Source organism: Peromyscus leucopus, chromosome 2 (genome assembly GCF_004664715.2).
Source record: "Peromyscus leucopus breed LL Stock chromosome 2, UCI_PerLeu_2.1, whole genome shotgun sequence".
NCBI lineage: Eukaryota > Metazoa > Chordata > Mammalia > Rodentia > Cricetidae > Peromyscus > Peromyscus leucopus.
This window is the reverse complement of record NC_051064.1, coordinates 53,258,910-53,273,819: the sequence shown is the minus strand read 5'-3', so window position 1 is coordinate 53,273,819 and position 14,910 is coordinate 53,258,910. Positions and strand designations below refer to the sequence as shown.

Here is a 14,910-nt window from a genome sequence, read left to right as displayed (position 1 = left end):
TCAGCCCCTCTACAGCCTGGGGCATTTTCTTTCCACCTAAAATGTGATCTCTTGTTCTTCTCTTTCACAGAGACATAGTCTAGACTCATATTGTTTATGAAAAAAAATCACCTTTCTTCTTTGGCCACACGTTTATGATCTGTCTCCCTACCCATTAAGGAAGGACGGAACGCCGTCTTCGTGACAGTTGTGCCCTCTCCGTCATGGGGCTTCATCGGCACTTTCCTTCATAAGTATCTGTTGAATTAACTGATAGTTCCCAGTTAACGTTGAGAGCCTGGGACACTGAAATTACACTTGTGCGTGAGATTATCACACCCGTGGGAACGCTACGTGGTTGGCCTCTGAGACAAGCCCTGGGTTTCACTCTTCTGGCCACTCCCTGAAATAACCTCCTCCCTCAGCTTCCCTTTCTTTAGTAACTCGGTGTGGAAACGGGAGCCACCATCTCTGGCCATTTTATGTATCCCATGTGTGGCTTTTTGTTTTCGTTTTTGTTTTCTGTGTAGTTTTGGTGCCTGTCCTGGATCTCGCTCTGTAGTCCAGGCTGGCCTCGAACTCACAGAGATCTGCCTGGCTCTGCCTCCTGAGTGCTGGGATTAAAGGTGTGTGCCACCACTGCCAGGTCCTCGTGGCTTTTTTTGATTTACTTGTTTTTGTTTTCTGACCATTGGTGTTTTGCCTGCATGTACATCTGTTTCTGTGTTGGATCCCCTAGAACTGGAGTTAATGACAGGTGTGAACTGTCATATGGGTGCTGGGAATTGAACCCAGGTCCTCTGGAAGAACAGCCAGGGCTTGTAACTGCTGAGCTATCTCCCCAGTCCCGTGGGTTTAGTTACTATTATCGCAAATCTTTCCGGCCTTGTTGACCTCTCGCTAGCATCCCACAATCTTGTACTTTGAGCAATGTTCAATTCAAACATCTCAAACTTAGTGGCCAAATCCCCCAGCTTTGAACAGCGAATTTAACACTTCTCCCCTCCCATCAGGAAGCTGTTTTTCTTGGGCTTCTTTTATGATTTTGTAGGGTTTGGTTTGGTTCTTATGTACCCGTGGCTAGTGCACAACTGGATATGTAGACCAGGCTGTCTGTCTCCTGAGTGCTAAGGTTAAGAGCTGTGTCACCATGCCCAGTCTTTTAAGTATTTTTGTTACATTTATCAGTTTTGTATGTGTTTATATGGGGGGGGCGGGGGCAAGCCCATATCATAGCCCATATGTGGAGGTCAGAGGACAACTTTGTGGAACCACTTTTCTCCTTCTACCATATGAGTCTCGGGATTGAACTCAGATTGTCAGACTTGGTAGCAAATGCCTTTACTCATTAGATCTTTCTGTAGCCCAGGCTAGCCTAAAATACACAATATCACCCAGGCTGGTCTTGAACCCTTTGTGGGCTTCCAACCTAAGCCCCACAAATGCTGGGATTGCAGGAATGCACCATCAGGCCAGAGTTCTCATTCATCCTGTCTCTGTCCTTCAGACTTTGGGGGAGTAGACCAGAGAGGACTTTGTAGGACACGGTTAAAAGATGAAGCAGTACTTAAAGGTTTTTTTTTTTTTTTTGATTTTTCGAGACAGGGTTTCTCTGTGTAGCTTTGCGCCTTTCCTGGAGCTCACTTGGTAGCCCAGGCTGGCCTCGAACTCACAGAGATCCGCCTGGCTCTGCCTCCCAAGTGCTGGGATTAAAGGCGTGCGCCACCACCGCCCGGCATACTTAAAGGTTTTGAACTAGAACAGTATCTTGTTTGAATTTCACTTTCGGAAAAGTATCATAGCCTCTATGTTGATGTTGGGTTGTAGAATTTCAAAGATGGAGCAAGTAGACCCGTAGACTAATCATAATAGCTTCTGTATGCCAAGCATTCTTTCCCTTTTCTCCTCCTCCCCGTCCCCCACTCCTCTTCTTTAGACAGGGTCTCCTGTAGTCTAGAGCTGGCCTTGAACTCAATTTGTAGCCAAAGAGGACCTTAAACTCTTGATCCTCTTGCCTCCACCTCCTCAGGACTGGGAATGTCGGGGCTGTTTGTTTGTTTGTTTGGTTGGTTGGTTTGTGTTGGTGTCCTTAATCAAGATATCATCATATAGTCCAGGATGGCCTTGAACTCAAAGCAATTCTCCTGCCTCAACCTGCTGGAATTACAGGTATGGGCCACCGCGTTCAGCATTTTTCTAAAACTTTTGTATAGATGAACTCATCTAGACGTCACAACAAATCCTATACTCTTCCCCCTGCAGTGCTGAAATCTGAAGCCAGGCACTGAACCATAGAGTATATCCTGCTAACCATGACATTATTTCTGTCTCCTGGTGAAGGCGACAGGGATAAAGGAGTGAGCTCATAGAGGAAGAGGGAAGAAATTCAAGCCATTTTAAGGTTGAGTAGGCAGACCTTGGGACCGGGCTATGCTAGAGAGGGCGGCCCCATTTCCAGGCTGGCTGATTCAAAGACAGTGCGGACCAGGTGAAAGCGGCTAGCACAATGTACCCAAACCTTGGTCGAAAGCGTCGCTTAGGTGAGACATGACCTGCGGCTCGATGGCAGAAAACAAGGGTGGCAGACAAGGGTATGGTGTTCCAGGCCTGTAGTCCCAGCACTAGAGAAGGTGAGGTAGGAGGATAGACAGACTGAGGCTAGCCTGGGCTACATAGAATTCCAGACTTACATAGTAAGATCCTGTCTCCAAAACGAAGGAGTGAATGGTGGGGGATCTGCACATCTGGACTTGGGAACTGGGGTCAGTGAGGGTCAGCTTGGTGATAGAGATCAGAGAAGAGACATTGAGAAGGTCCCAGGCTCTGGATGGACTGAGAAGTAATCCTCTCTGACGTCTCCACCCCTATGCTGAAGAGGACAAATGCTGTACAAGCTACCTGGATAATGACCGTTACAACTCATGGAGGACAGGACCACCTTACAACAGCTACTGGAACAAGTATACCACCTGTCTTCCCCGACTGCCTAAGGTACCTGCTGTGCCGCCCACCTGAGGTCTGGGACACACACACACACACACACACACACACACACACACACACACGTCTCCACACTGCGTTCACTCTTCCCCATCTATAAAGGTAGGGCTGCTTTTTGTTTTGTTTTGTTTTGTTTTGTTTTGTTTTGTTTTCATTTTTTAGCTGACAATGGAGGCCAGGAATTGGCCTGGGATAGAGCCCCGGGTTCCAGTCTCTGACCCAGCTTGGTGGTGTCATGGTTAGTGTGCACTCCTCGACCGTTTGGAAGCTTGCCAAGTAGTGCTGCCCCGTCTGGTCTAGCTACTGTGACACCAGGGCTGCCTTTGACTCAGTAACGAGCTAGGTCCTCCCTGGCCCGCCTTCCCCGGCCCCTTTATGACGGGAGCCCGGGCAAGGAGAAGAAGGAGACTGCTCAAGCGCAAAGTGAGTGCGGGAGACTTCGAAGGATAGGGAGTCTCCGTGAGGCCCAGGCCTTTCTCCAGGCGTGTGAGGCCGACTGAAATCCAGAGCGGCCGAGCCTAGCTGGAAGCTGATAGCTGACTGAACCCTTTTGAAATAGAACTTTCTCCAGAATCCGATCCACCACCGCAACCCCCCGCCCCGCCCCCGCCCCCGCCGCCAAGAGATTCTGATGAACAGGCAATATTAACCAGAGCCCCCTCCCCACATTAGAGACGCGCAGATACAGATAGCGTATAGGTAAATGCTAACGTAGCGCTGTCAGAGTCCCAGACCTAAAAAAACGCCTTTACCACCCACCCCTCCCGCGGGTTCTGGCATCCTCACCTTCACCTTGCCCGCGTCGGCGGAGCAAATGCGTTGCCCAGCAACAGCTCCAAACAACCCAGGAGAATAGGGGAGCTGCTGAGGAAGGGAAACTGCACCACCTGGAGACAGACGGTCTGGGTATTCAAGGAAGACAGCTTCTCCCCTCCCCTCCCCTCCCTTCCCCCCACCCCCCAAAAGGAGCAACTATCTCATGTCAGAGCTTAAGGTAGCACGTGTGCCGCTTCCAGGATGCCGGGATGGAGACAGTAGTACGAGGAATGCCGTTGGAGTACCCTCCTAAACCGGAACGCCTCAACGCCTACGGTAAACGGCGGGCTGGGCAGGGGAAGAGGATTACTGAGCGCCAAGGAGGAAGCCAGAGGGCAGGATGGGGATCTGGGGAACCTAGAGAGAGTGTAATTGTGTCTGTCCCTGTTTTTGTCTCTGCCTCGGGCTCTGATCCCGCTTTTTTCCCCATCCCTCTGGCGCTGTCTTTGGGTGTCCTGGACTCGGGGCTCAGAGCGCGACGTAGTGGTGAACATGCTGAACTCGCTGTCCCGGAACCGGACTCTGCCCCAGATTGCGCCCCGCTGCGGGTGCGTGGACCCTCTGCCGGGCCGCCTGCCATTCCAGGGCTATGAGAGCCCTTGCTCGGGCCGCCACTACTGTCTGCGCGGGATGGACTACTGCACCACCGGGGACACCGGCCCAGAACGCCGCCTGCGGCCTTTGTGTTCCGAGGAGCCGACTGTAAGGTTCGCAGGGATCCGCCCGCCTTGGCCGGGCTCCACCCACCAATGAGCCCCGCCCGCTAGGGTCCCGCCCTAGACGCCTGCAGGCCCGCATCCTGCCTCATTCTGGCTCTGTTGTTTCCACGCCAGGTCCCTATAGGCTTCTGCCTGCTTACAGGGCCCCAAGGCACAAGCGAGCAGCTAAGGCAGAGAAGCAGCGTGAAGGTTACTCCCAAGTCCTCAGTCCTGTCCCTTCCAACCGTGCTCAAGGTCGACCTGACAAGTGTTTGTATTCTGGAGATCCTGGAAAAAAAAAAAAAAAAAAAAAAAAAAAAAAACAGTTTAAGAGGATTCCAAAGCCCTCACATCAGTCGCCACCTTTTCTCACATTCACGGTTATTGGACCCCTGGGTCTGGAGACGGAGGTTCTAGCCCGGGCCTAGGAGCATCATCAGCAATGGGCAGGATCATTGTTGGGGGGAAAGGAGGTGGTTACTGCTTTCCTACAGGGTCCATGGCTTCCTTGAGGGCACAGAGGAGCACAGTACCCAGCCTGCATCCAGCCACGGCACACAATTCGCATGGAGGGGGGGAGGGGGGCTTTCAAGTCTGTGACTGTTTAGAGCTGTGCAGAAGGTCCTCAACCCTGTCCCTAATCCTATGATGATCTCCTACCCTTCCTCAGGGCTGATTCATTGTCAAAGATTGAAATCTTTTCCCTCAGAAGGGGTGTGTGGGTGTGGGAAAGTGTCTGAGTCTCCAGAAGGCCTGGGAACCTTACCTGCTTCCCTGAGTTGAAGAAATCGCTGTCTCACGGAACGGGGGTGGGGTGGGGGGCATGCTGGATCCTCAAAGGCTGTATCTGATCCTCTCCAGATTCCTGGCAGCAAAAACCAGGCCTTGGTGCGGAGGGGACTTCCTGGAACCTTCTCAGAGGCCCTGCTGTAGTGGGTTTATGAAGGGCCAAGAAGGGCCCATAGAATTGATACTGTATCCAGGTTCTTGGTCTGGAATATTGCGATATGAGGGTATCAAAAAGCCCGATCTCTCCCTGCTGTTTCTTCCTTCACTAGGAGTGTCTCGCCCTACGGTCACCGACCCGGAATGCTATGTGCTGTTACAACTCCCCCGCTATCATACTACCCATTTCCCAACCTTAGGTAAGTTTGGCGCCAGGAGAGACAAGTTGGGGGTGGGAAATACCTGTTGGGGCGCTCAGACAGGGAGTTAACGCCAGGGGGCGCTAGTGCCGTGGGGAAGTCAATGGTTGCCAGAGACCAGAAGACCTCAACAAGGGCTTGAGTTGGCAGTGGACTTAGAGTCAAGGGAATTGGGTTCAGAGTTTTATATAAAGGTTAAGAAGTCAAGGCTGGGGAGTTATGTCTCGGGTATCAGAAATTCAGCAGTAGAACCTGAGGTCAGTGTGTGGTCAGTGTCAGCGGGAAAATGTTGAGATGAGGTTAATATTGAGAACTGGAGTCAGGCTCATCTCTTCTTGCAGATGGGACACAAGCCACTTCAAGAAAACCGGTGGTCCCCAGAGAAACAACTATGTTGTCCATCCTGAGTTTGTGTCTGAGTCCTATCCTCTCTACCATTCCTGGTAAAGCTTTGGCCAGGCCAAGGAAGTGGGTGGAGCAATAAACTCTCCACCACAAAAACTGCTTCCCGTGTCCTTGTGTGGAAAAATCTGGATGTGAACCGCTCCAATCATTTCAGGACTAACTGCCCTCCTGATACAGCAGTAACCCAGCTGATGTCCTTCCTCCCCATCACCGCAGAGCCTGAGTCCGGCTAACCATGCAGATCTGTGGACTTGAAGACCTCTAACCAACATTTTCCCCAATATGCTCATAAACATAGATTCCTCTCACAGCTCAGATCCCAGGTTTCCATTCCAACCTCCCAAATGCTCTCTGCTCAGACACCTTTGCCACCCTCCCCTACCCGGTCTAAGCGCTACAGAACGGAATTTTGGAAAGACTCATGATCAAGAAACTTCAAATTGTAACAGATCTGTTTCTCTGCCCTACAAGGGAGCAGTGGGTGGGGTGTTCTGGAATCTTCTCTTGCACCACCACTTGCTCTAGGGGAAAGGGAAAGGGTGCATAGCACACCCATCTCTGCAGCTCAGGCTTTTTTTTTTTTTTTTTTTTTTTTTTTTTTTTTTTAATTTTTCAAGACAGGGTTTCTCTGTGTAACTATTCTGGAACTCTCTCTATAGACCAGACTGGTCTTGAACTATCAACTATCAGAGACCCATCTGCCTCTGCCTCCTGAGTGCTGGGATTAAAGGTGTGCCATCAATGCCCAGCCAGCACAGGAGTTTCTAACTAAAAGTTGTCACTAAGAGAAGGAGCTACACATTATAGGTCAGAGAGTGGACATTTCAAAACACTGAGCAGAAACAGGTACATTGCCAGTCTGGTCCTGTGAGAAGTGAAGGCTTAGAAGACAGGCCGACCAGGTCTACAAGCCCCCACTGTGGAGCGCTTGGCTGGGGTGTTATTAGTGGGGGGTGGGAGCGCAGGTCCTCCCGGAATTGCCATACCTGTTTCTACACTTATTATCGGTGTCGTGTGGAGATGAGAGGCCAGCCTGTGGGGGCCGGCTCTCTCCTTCCACCCTGTGGGTTCCAGAGATCTAACTTGGGTCAGCTAGCTTGGTGGCAAGTGCCTTTATGTGCTTACCATCTTTCCAGCCCCGCGTTAGTTCTTTATATTATCTAGCTGCCCACATCTAGAGGAAATGGATTCCCAAAGACTTCTTAGCCACTGTTCTATTGCTGTGAAGAGACACCATGACCACAGCAACTCTTATAAAAGAAAGCACTTAACTGGAGGCTGGCTTACAGTTTCAGAGGTTTAGTCCATTATCATCCTTGTGGGGAGCAGGCAGACATGGTGCTGGAGAAGGAGCTGAGAGGTCTACATCCTGGTCAACAGTCAGAGAGACTCTGAGCCGGAATGGGCTTCTGAAACCTCACATCCCACTCCCAGCGATACACTTCCTCCAACAAGGCCATGCCTACCCCAACAAGGTCATGCCTTCTAATCCTTGTAATCCTTTCAAACAGTACCGTGCCCAGGACAGATGAGCCTAAGAGGGAGCCATGCTTATTCAAACCACCACAGCTACCTCTGGCCCTCACCGTGCGGTGCTCTCACACACATAGCAAATCTAGTCTGAGTTGCAAGAACCCCAACAGTAAGCAACGCCTCCTTCCTTCAGAACTACATCTCCCATAAGGCCTGGGGATGAGCCAGGCCAGCGATGGCCTGCTCTCATCGCCGGGGCGGCGCCTGAGGCAGGAGGTGGAACCACGAGGCACCAATCCGGAGGCTGGCCCAAAGGGCAGCGCCAGGGCGGTGAGAAGAAAGTCTCGGCTAAGCACTGGGCGCGTCCCGAGGCCGTGGGGGCGGGGCCGGGCGGCGGGGCCGGGCCGCAGGGGCGGGGCTGGAGTCCCACGTCTGAAGCCCCATTGGACGGCTGGGCGTGGCCGAGTAGCCCGAGGGCGGGGCGCAGGAGGGGCTCCACGGTGCCCAGCCAGGCAGCCACCCGCAGGGGCTGCGGCTGCTCAACTTCTGCCGGCGTGGAGAGAGAATCTACCGGTGGGTCCCTTCTCCCCTTTTTCCGTGTAGGGGTCACTGCGGTGAGTGAGCCCAGCGGGAGGCCTCTGAGGCTTGCGGGGGTGCTGCGCTGCCCGAGGAGCACAGTTCCTGAACTTTCTCTGGGTGGTAGAGGACACCTGAGCCCCTCCTGAGGCCAGAGGTTCCCAGCGGGCCATGGGTCCCTTGACCTTCCTCTGCCCCCTTTGGGCCGTGTGGGATGTGGCGCCGAGGGTGGGTGTGAAGTATTCCGGGCTGCGTGAGAGCAGTCACTTGATCCTGTGGCTCCTGTCCCTGAGCAGGGGAGGGAGATGGGCAGGATCGAATTGCCTTTGACATTTCCACTCCCCTCCCAACCGTGTCCCACAAAGGACTCTGCCTTAAGTGGCTCAGCTGGGCTGAGCTGGGCCCTTGCCCTTAAACTGTGGGCTAGGAGTTGGCAGCCAAGGCTGAGGCTGAGGGTGAAGCGAGCGGGAAGAGGCTGCTGAGGCTGAGCCTAGGGGTGGGGTGGCTGATCCCACCTGCTCGCTCGCTTTAGTCTGTGTTTGGCCAGGTGGCAGGCAGACGCGACAGATTACAGGGGTCTTGAACGCCACTAAGGCTGGAGCACAGAGTTCCTCCCCGACAGCTGCAATACCAGATGCCATTAAATTGCCCCTTTCGCGCCCCTAAAATCTTCCTGAACTGCCTGCGGCAAGCAGAAGCTGCAGCAGCCCTAGAAAAGACAAGCCTCACTGGTCCACGCCCATCCCTCGGTATGGAAGGTGGAGGCAGGATTTCGGACCCCAGGGCACTTCCTTGTCTGGGTGCCTGCTGACAAGCCCTGTTTTCCCGTCTGGAAGGGGACACAACAGCTCATGGTGCTGTTGGTATTGGATGCTGCGGGTTCCTTTGGAAGAACACACTGAGACCCCATCAAAGTGGGTGCTTAAATCCGTGGGCGCCTGTCCTTCATCAAAGAACCTAGTAATTCTAAAAACTGGTTCTCGGAACCCAAGCGTTGAAAGAGCTTTTGAAGCCACCAAAGTGAGCCTTTCAGGCCCCCAGAGGTCATAAGGCCAATTTATATATTAAGTTTTGAGGCTGCGGGAGTCTTTCCTGTTTAGAGCCAGACCCTCTCCTCTTAATCCCTCAGTGCCCAAAACGTAGCCTTGGTTGTCGAGTGAATGATGGAAGGTGTACAATCGGTCAGGCTTGGGCCCTACCGTCGCCTTTGGGTTCCACTTCGCTTTGTGAGAGTGTCAGCAAAAGACAGTGCTACCTACAAGAGGCTAGGGCAACTCTAGATTGTGTAGGCGGAGAGGAAATAAGAGGCAGTTCCAGACTGGGGCCGGGCAGTGACTGGAGAGAGTAAAGTGTGGGGAGGGATAAAAATGGTAATGCCAGCCTGGTGGCAGTGGCGCAGGCCTTTAATCCCAGCACTCGGGAGGCAGAGGCAGGCAGATCTCTGAGGCCAGCCTGGTTTACAAAGAGAGTTCCAGGACAGCCAGGGCTGTTACACAGAGGAACCCTGTCTGGAAAAAAGAAAAAAGAAAAAAAAAAAAAAAAAAAACGAAAGAAAGAAGAAAGGAAGGAAGGAAGGAAGAAAAAGACAAAAGAAAAGAATGATGCTGACTATTGTCTTCTAGGATCAAAATTCTGATCTGTACCTGACATTCTTTTTTTAAGATTCATTTATTTTTATTGTATATGTATGGGTATTGGCCTGAATGTATGTACCCGGTGCCTGCAGAAGCCAGAAAAGGGCACTGGATCCCCTGGGACTGGAGTTACAGACAGTTGTGAGCAGCGGTGTGGGTGTTAGGATTCGAACCCTGGGTCCTCTGGAAGTTGTACTCTCCGGCCCCTGCACCTGGCATTCTTGACAGATTCTGCATGGGAGAGCTGGACGAGTAGGAGAGTCTGAGCAGTTTTTCACCTTGGAAGTCACTGGAAACAGACAGACAGATAGACATTTGGACAGACAGATAGACACTGGCATCTGAGAAGCGACTAATTACCATCTGCCAGTCTCTCTCCTCTCCCCCAGCTGGGAAGTTGGGCAACCCACTGGCTGGTAGTGTGTCTGCCTGTGTTTGCACGTGGCTGGTGTTCCTTTGTTGGACTCTGCCCTTGAAGGTTGAGACAGGAAGAGTTAGTGGCCTTTAGCAGAAGGTTGAGACAAACCTTCTCCCAAGCCTGCATTCTCCTGCAGACGTGTTTCAATGTTTAGTATGCCTTCTGTAAACATTTATGTGTGGTGGTGGGTATCTATTCCCTGAAGAGCTGATAGGCTGAGGAGAGGTTATCAGGCTAGACAGCTGGAATCTTAGGGCAGGGGACTTGCGGGTTTAGGTTAGGGAATGAGCCTAGTAGTCTTGGGATAGATAGGCCTGGCTGGAGATGGAATCAGAAAAGGAGCTGAGCTCAGATGTGGTGATGTATGATTGTAATCCCAGCTATGCAGAGGTTAGGGCCGGAGGATTACAAAGTCAGGGACACTTTTCTGCGCTGCATGGAGACATCGCTGGAACCACATCGTGTCTTGAGCTTTGATTGCACAGCTTACAGCTTCTCTCCTGGGAGCAGAGAAGAAAGATGAGCAGAAGAAATGGGCTAGATGGTTAGTGGCTTGGAGCCAGGGAAAATTTGTATGCAAAGAGGGGCAGATCAGAGAAGCAAGTTCCTTTGCCCAGCTCCTGCCTGAGCCCTAATGTTGGACCCCGGTCCTACCCTTCCTCCAAACCAGTCTCTGTGACTAAATGTGGCTTTGGGTGCTTTCTTCAATTTCCAGAGAGCCATCTAGCTGGACTCAAGATCAAATTCCATGACTGAGTTGTCCCTTTTCCTCTTGTCCTTACCTCTCTGGAGACCGAGAAGCAAGCTTACTGCCCTGTTAAGGGCCTCAGGGAATTGGCTGGACCATTCGACCTCTCTTACCATGGCCTTACATGTGGTAGAGTAGGCCCTCTTCTTAGCCAGGGCTTCTTCAGTCCTCCTTCAGGGGCTGGCTGCTTAGGCTGTGATCCTGGACAGTGCCTCGATTCTCTGGGTTTGTTTTTCCACCCGGAAAAGGCAGAGGCGTACTTTCTCATTCACATGGTTCTCTCCATTCACAGAGTTCTCACCAATTTGGCAAGCAGTAGGGCCTGAGAGAAAGGAGGGTAAGACACTGACTGTCCTGGACAAGAGCCCCGCCTTTGCCACTTGTCAAGCTCTTAGGCCCCTCTACTAGGCGGCAGAAACGGAAACGGTGGAAACAGTGGAAGAGAAAGCTCAGTGTTCTCTCTCTCTCTCTCTCTCTCTCTCTCTCTCTCTCTCTCTCTCTCTCTCTCTCTCTCTCTCTCTCTCTCTCCCTTTGCAGATTCCAGCAGGCCAGATTCAGATGGGCTTGGAGTGGTGGGTCTAGCTGGGGACTAATGCCCCAGAACCTTCGAGAGAAGAGCCAGGCCTACCCCCGACACCGACCTAGTAGCAACACAGGCGCTAAAAGTCTCAAAGTCACCCCAGCCGCAACCATGTACACTTTCCTGCCTGACAACTTTTCACCTGCCAAACCCAAGCCCACCAAAGAGCTGAGGCCTCTGCTGGGCTCGGCGTTATTGGGACTGCTGCTGGTGCTGGCGGCGGTTGTGGCCTGGTGCTACTACAGCGCCTCGCTACGCAAAGCTGAACGCCTGCGTGCAGAGCTGCTGGACCTGAACCGTGGCGGCTTCTCCATCCGTAACCAGAAGGGTGAGCAAGTCTTCCGCCTGGCCTTCCGTTCGGGGGAGCTGGACCTTGACTCTTGCAGCCGGGAGGGTGCCCTGCTGGCTGCTCCCGAACGGCCGATGGGCGCCCGTTGCACTTCTTCATCCAGACTGTACGACCCAAGGACACCGTCATGTGCTACCGCGTGCGCTGGGAGGAAACCACACCAGGGCGTGCTGTGGAGCACGCCATGTTTCTGGGAGACGCGGCGGCGCACTGGTATGGCGGCGCAGAGATGAGGACGCAGCACTGGCCTATCCGCCTGGATGGCCATCAGGAGCCGCAGCCATTTGTCACGAGCGACGTCTACTCTTCTGACGCCGCATTCGGGGGCATCCTCGAGCGCTACTGGCTGTCTTCACGCGCGGCCGCCATCAAAGTCAATGATTCAGTGCCCTTCCACCTGGGCTGGAACAGCACCGAGCGTTCGATGCGGCTACAGGCACGCTACCACGACACATCTTACAAGCCACCTGCTGGCGGTACCGCAGCGCCAGAGCTCAGCTATCGCGTGTGCGTGGGCTCAGATGTCACCTCCATCCACAAGTACATGGTTCGGCGTTACTTCAACAAGCCATCCCGGGTACCAGCATCAGAGGCCTTCCGAGACCCCATTTGGTCCACGTGGGCGCTGTATGGGCGCACCGTGGACCAGAACAAGGTGCTGCAGTTCGCCCAGCAGATCCGCCAGCACCGCTTCAACAGCAGCCACCTGGAAATCGATGACATGTACACACCCGCCTACGGCGACTTCGATTTCGACGAGGGCAAGTTCCCCAATGCCACTGACATGTTCCGCCGCCTGCGGGAGGCTGGCTTCCGCGTCACCCTTTGGGTGCATCCGTTTGTCAACTACAACTCGTCGCGCTTCGGCGAGGGCGTGGAGCGTGAGCTGTTCGTGCGCGAGCCCACGGGCCGGCTGCCGGCGCTGGTGCGCTGGTGGAACGGCATCGGCGCGGTACTGGACTTCACGCGGCCGGAGGCCCGAGACTGGTTCCAGGGACACCTCCGGCGCCTGCGCTCACGCTACAACGTGGCCTCCTTTAAGTTCGACGCGGGTGAGGTCAGCTACCTGCCCCGGGACTTCAGCACCTACAGGCCTCTCTCCGACCCCAGTGTGTGGAGCCGGCGGTACACCGAGATGGCGTTGCCCTTCTTCTCGCTAGCCGAGGTCCGCGTCGGGTACCAGTCACAGAACATCTCCTGCTTCTTCCGCCTGGTGGACCGCGACTCGGTATGGGGCTACGACCTGGGGCTGCGCTCTCTTATCCCCGCCGTGCTCACGGTCAGTATGCTGGGCTATCCGTTCATCCTGCCGGACATGGTGGGTGGCAACGCGGTGCCGGAGCGCACAGCCGGCCGCCAAGAGGGGCCGGGGCCGGAGCGCGAGCTCTACGTGCGCTGGCTGGAGGTGGCGGCCTTCATGCCCGCCATGCAGTTTTCGATCCCGCCCTGGCAGTACGACGCAGAAGTGGTAGCCATCGCACACAAGTTCGCCGCTCTGCGCGCCTCGCTCGTGGCGCCCCTGCTGCTCGAGCTCGCTGGTGAGGTCACCGACACTGGCGACCCCATCGTGCGCCCCCTGTGGTGGATCGCACCGGGGGATGAGACGGCTCACCGCATCGACTCGCAGTTCCTCATTGGGGATACGCTGCTGGTGGCGCCGGTGCTGGAGCCTGGGAAGCAGGAGCGCGATGTCTATCTGCCCGCCGGCAAGTGGCGCAGCTACAAGGGTGAGCTTTTTGACAAGACGCCGGTGCTGCTCACGGATTACCCTGTCGACCTGGACGAGGTCGCCTATTTCACCTGGGCGTCCTGACCCACTTCAAGACCTAGGAATCCTACAGTCCTAACCCCAGGCTTTATGCAGGTTTTTAATCCTTTACCACACCTGAATGGTGCACCCTCGGGAAGTCACCACCTCTATTCCGCCTAGGAAGTGGGCACTGATGTAAAAGTGCTCCAGCCAACAGCTGTAGGTGAGACCTGGGAGAAGTACCGAAGCAACCTCCCCCTGTCCCAGTGCACAGTCCTAACAGCCCCCACGCCGGCCCGGACATTCACTCCAGTCTTCAGAAACCCCTCCCCTGGGTTGGAGGCCCGAGAACTCAGAGGACAAAGGTCTGTTCTTTCTGTTACACAGAGTCTGGTTTTAAAAGCACACAGAGAAACCTCTCTGTCCCCTGGCCTTTGTAGCCATCTTTATCCTCTGAGATGAGGAACCGATTCTCTGCACAAATTCCCAAATAGTTTCCTACCATATTAGAAAATGTACCTTTAGCTGGGCGATGGTGGCACACACCTTTACTCCCAGCACTTGGGAGGCAGAGGCAAGTGGATCTCCGAGTTCAAGGCCATCCTGGCCTACAGAGCAAGTTCCAGAACAGCCAAAGCTACACAGAGAAATCATGTCTCGACAAACAACAAAAAAAGAAAAGAAAGTATACGTTCTTGGTGACAGCAGCTAGGCCCTGAGTTCCCAGCACACACCTGAGCAGTGATTGACCTGGCCCCAGATGGAAGAAAGATACAGATGTTTGGTTTGTCCAGCTGACAAGGAAGCAAAAGATCTCTTCCTAAGCAGTAGGGGAGCTGGGCTCAGCCTGGACTAATTGTCTCTGTGAAGAGACTCAGAACACTGCACTAACCTATTTGTATATATACTGGACTAAACTTTGGACCCAGCCCTGGGCCAGAAGTGCCTAGTGGGCAGACTTGCAGGGCCATGCAGGCCAGACTCATGCCTTAATTCAAGAACTTGTGTCTATGTGTGTATGTGTACACATACTCGTATCTGAGAGAGGGGTGAGGAGGAAAGAGGTGCCCACCATGGATCTCTGAGTCCACAGAACGAACGGAATATCTCTGAGGCTGGATAATCCGAGAGGGAGGAGGATGCAGGAACAAACTCAAGGCTTTGATTGTTGAGTGCTTTCCAGATGGTTTCCCTAGGAGAATGCCAGCCCCAGTTTAAGAGTTCAAAACACGGGTTGGGGATTTAGCTCAGTGGTAGAGCACTTGCCTAGCAAGCGCAAAGCCCTGGGTTTGATCCCCAGCTCAAAAAAAAAAAAAAAGAGTTGAAAACACTAGAGCTG

At 53.6% G+C, this 14,910-nt stretch overlaps 2 protein-coding genes across 9 annotated transcripts in view; both read left to right on the top strand.

Moving 5' to 3' along the window:
• The window catches only part of C2H9orf24 (chromosome 2 C9orf24 homolog), a 14,454-nt gene extending 8,312 nt beyond the window's left edge, over positions 1–6,142 (top strand). The window contains exons 1-6 of one of the 8 annotated variants that reach the window (XM_037202520.1): positions 2,316–2,519; positions 2,855–2,970; positions 3,996–4,071; positions 4,268–4,502; positions 5,552–5,638; positions 5,980–6,142. In XM_037202520.1, the coding sequence (XP_037058415.1) occupies positions 2,486–2,519; positions 2,855–2,970; positions 3,996–4,071; positions 4,268–4,502; positions 5,552–5,638; positions 5,980–6,085 (654 nt within the window). In that variant the 5' untranslated portion in view covers positions 2,316–2,485 and the 3' untranslated portion in view covers positions 6,086–6,142. The other 7 variants (XM_028884023.2, XM_037202519.1, XM_037202522.1 and 4 more) reach the window with 7 other exon arrangements.
• A 1,850-nt stretch (positions 6,143–7,992) lies between these two features.
• Positions 7,993–13,986, top strand: Myorg (myogenesis regulating glycosidase (putative)). Its single transcript, XM_028884025.2, is given in 3 exon segments — positions 7,993–8,089; positions 11,430–11,872; positions 11,875–13,986. Coding segments are annotated over 2 exon segments (2,148 nt in total). The 5' UTR covers positions 7,993–8,089; positions 11,430–11,484; the 3' UTR covers positions 13,635–13,986.
• Positions 13,987–14,910: the final 924 nt, after the last annotated feature.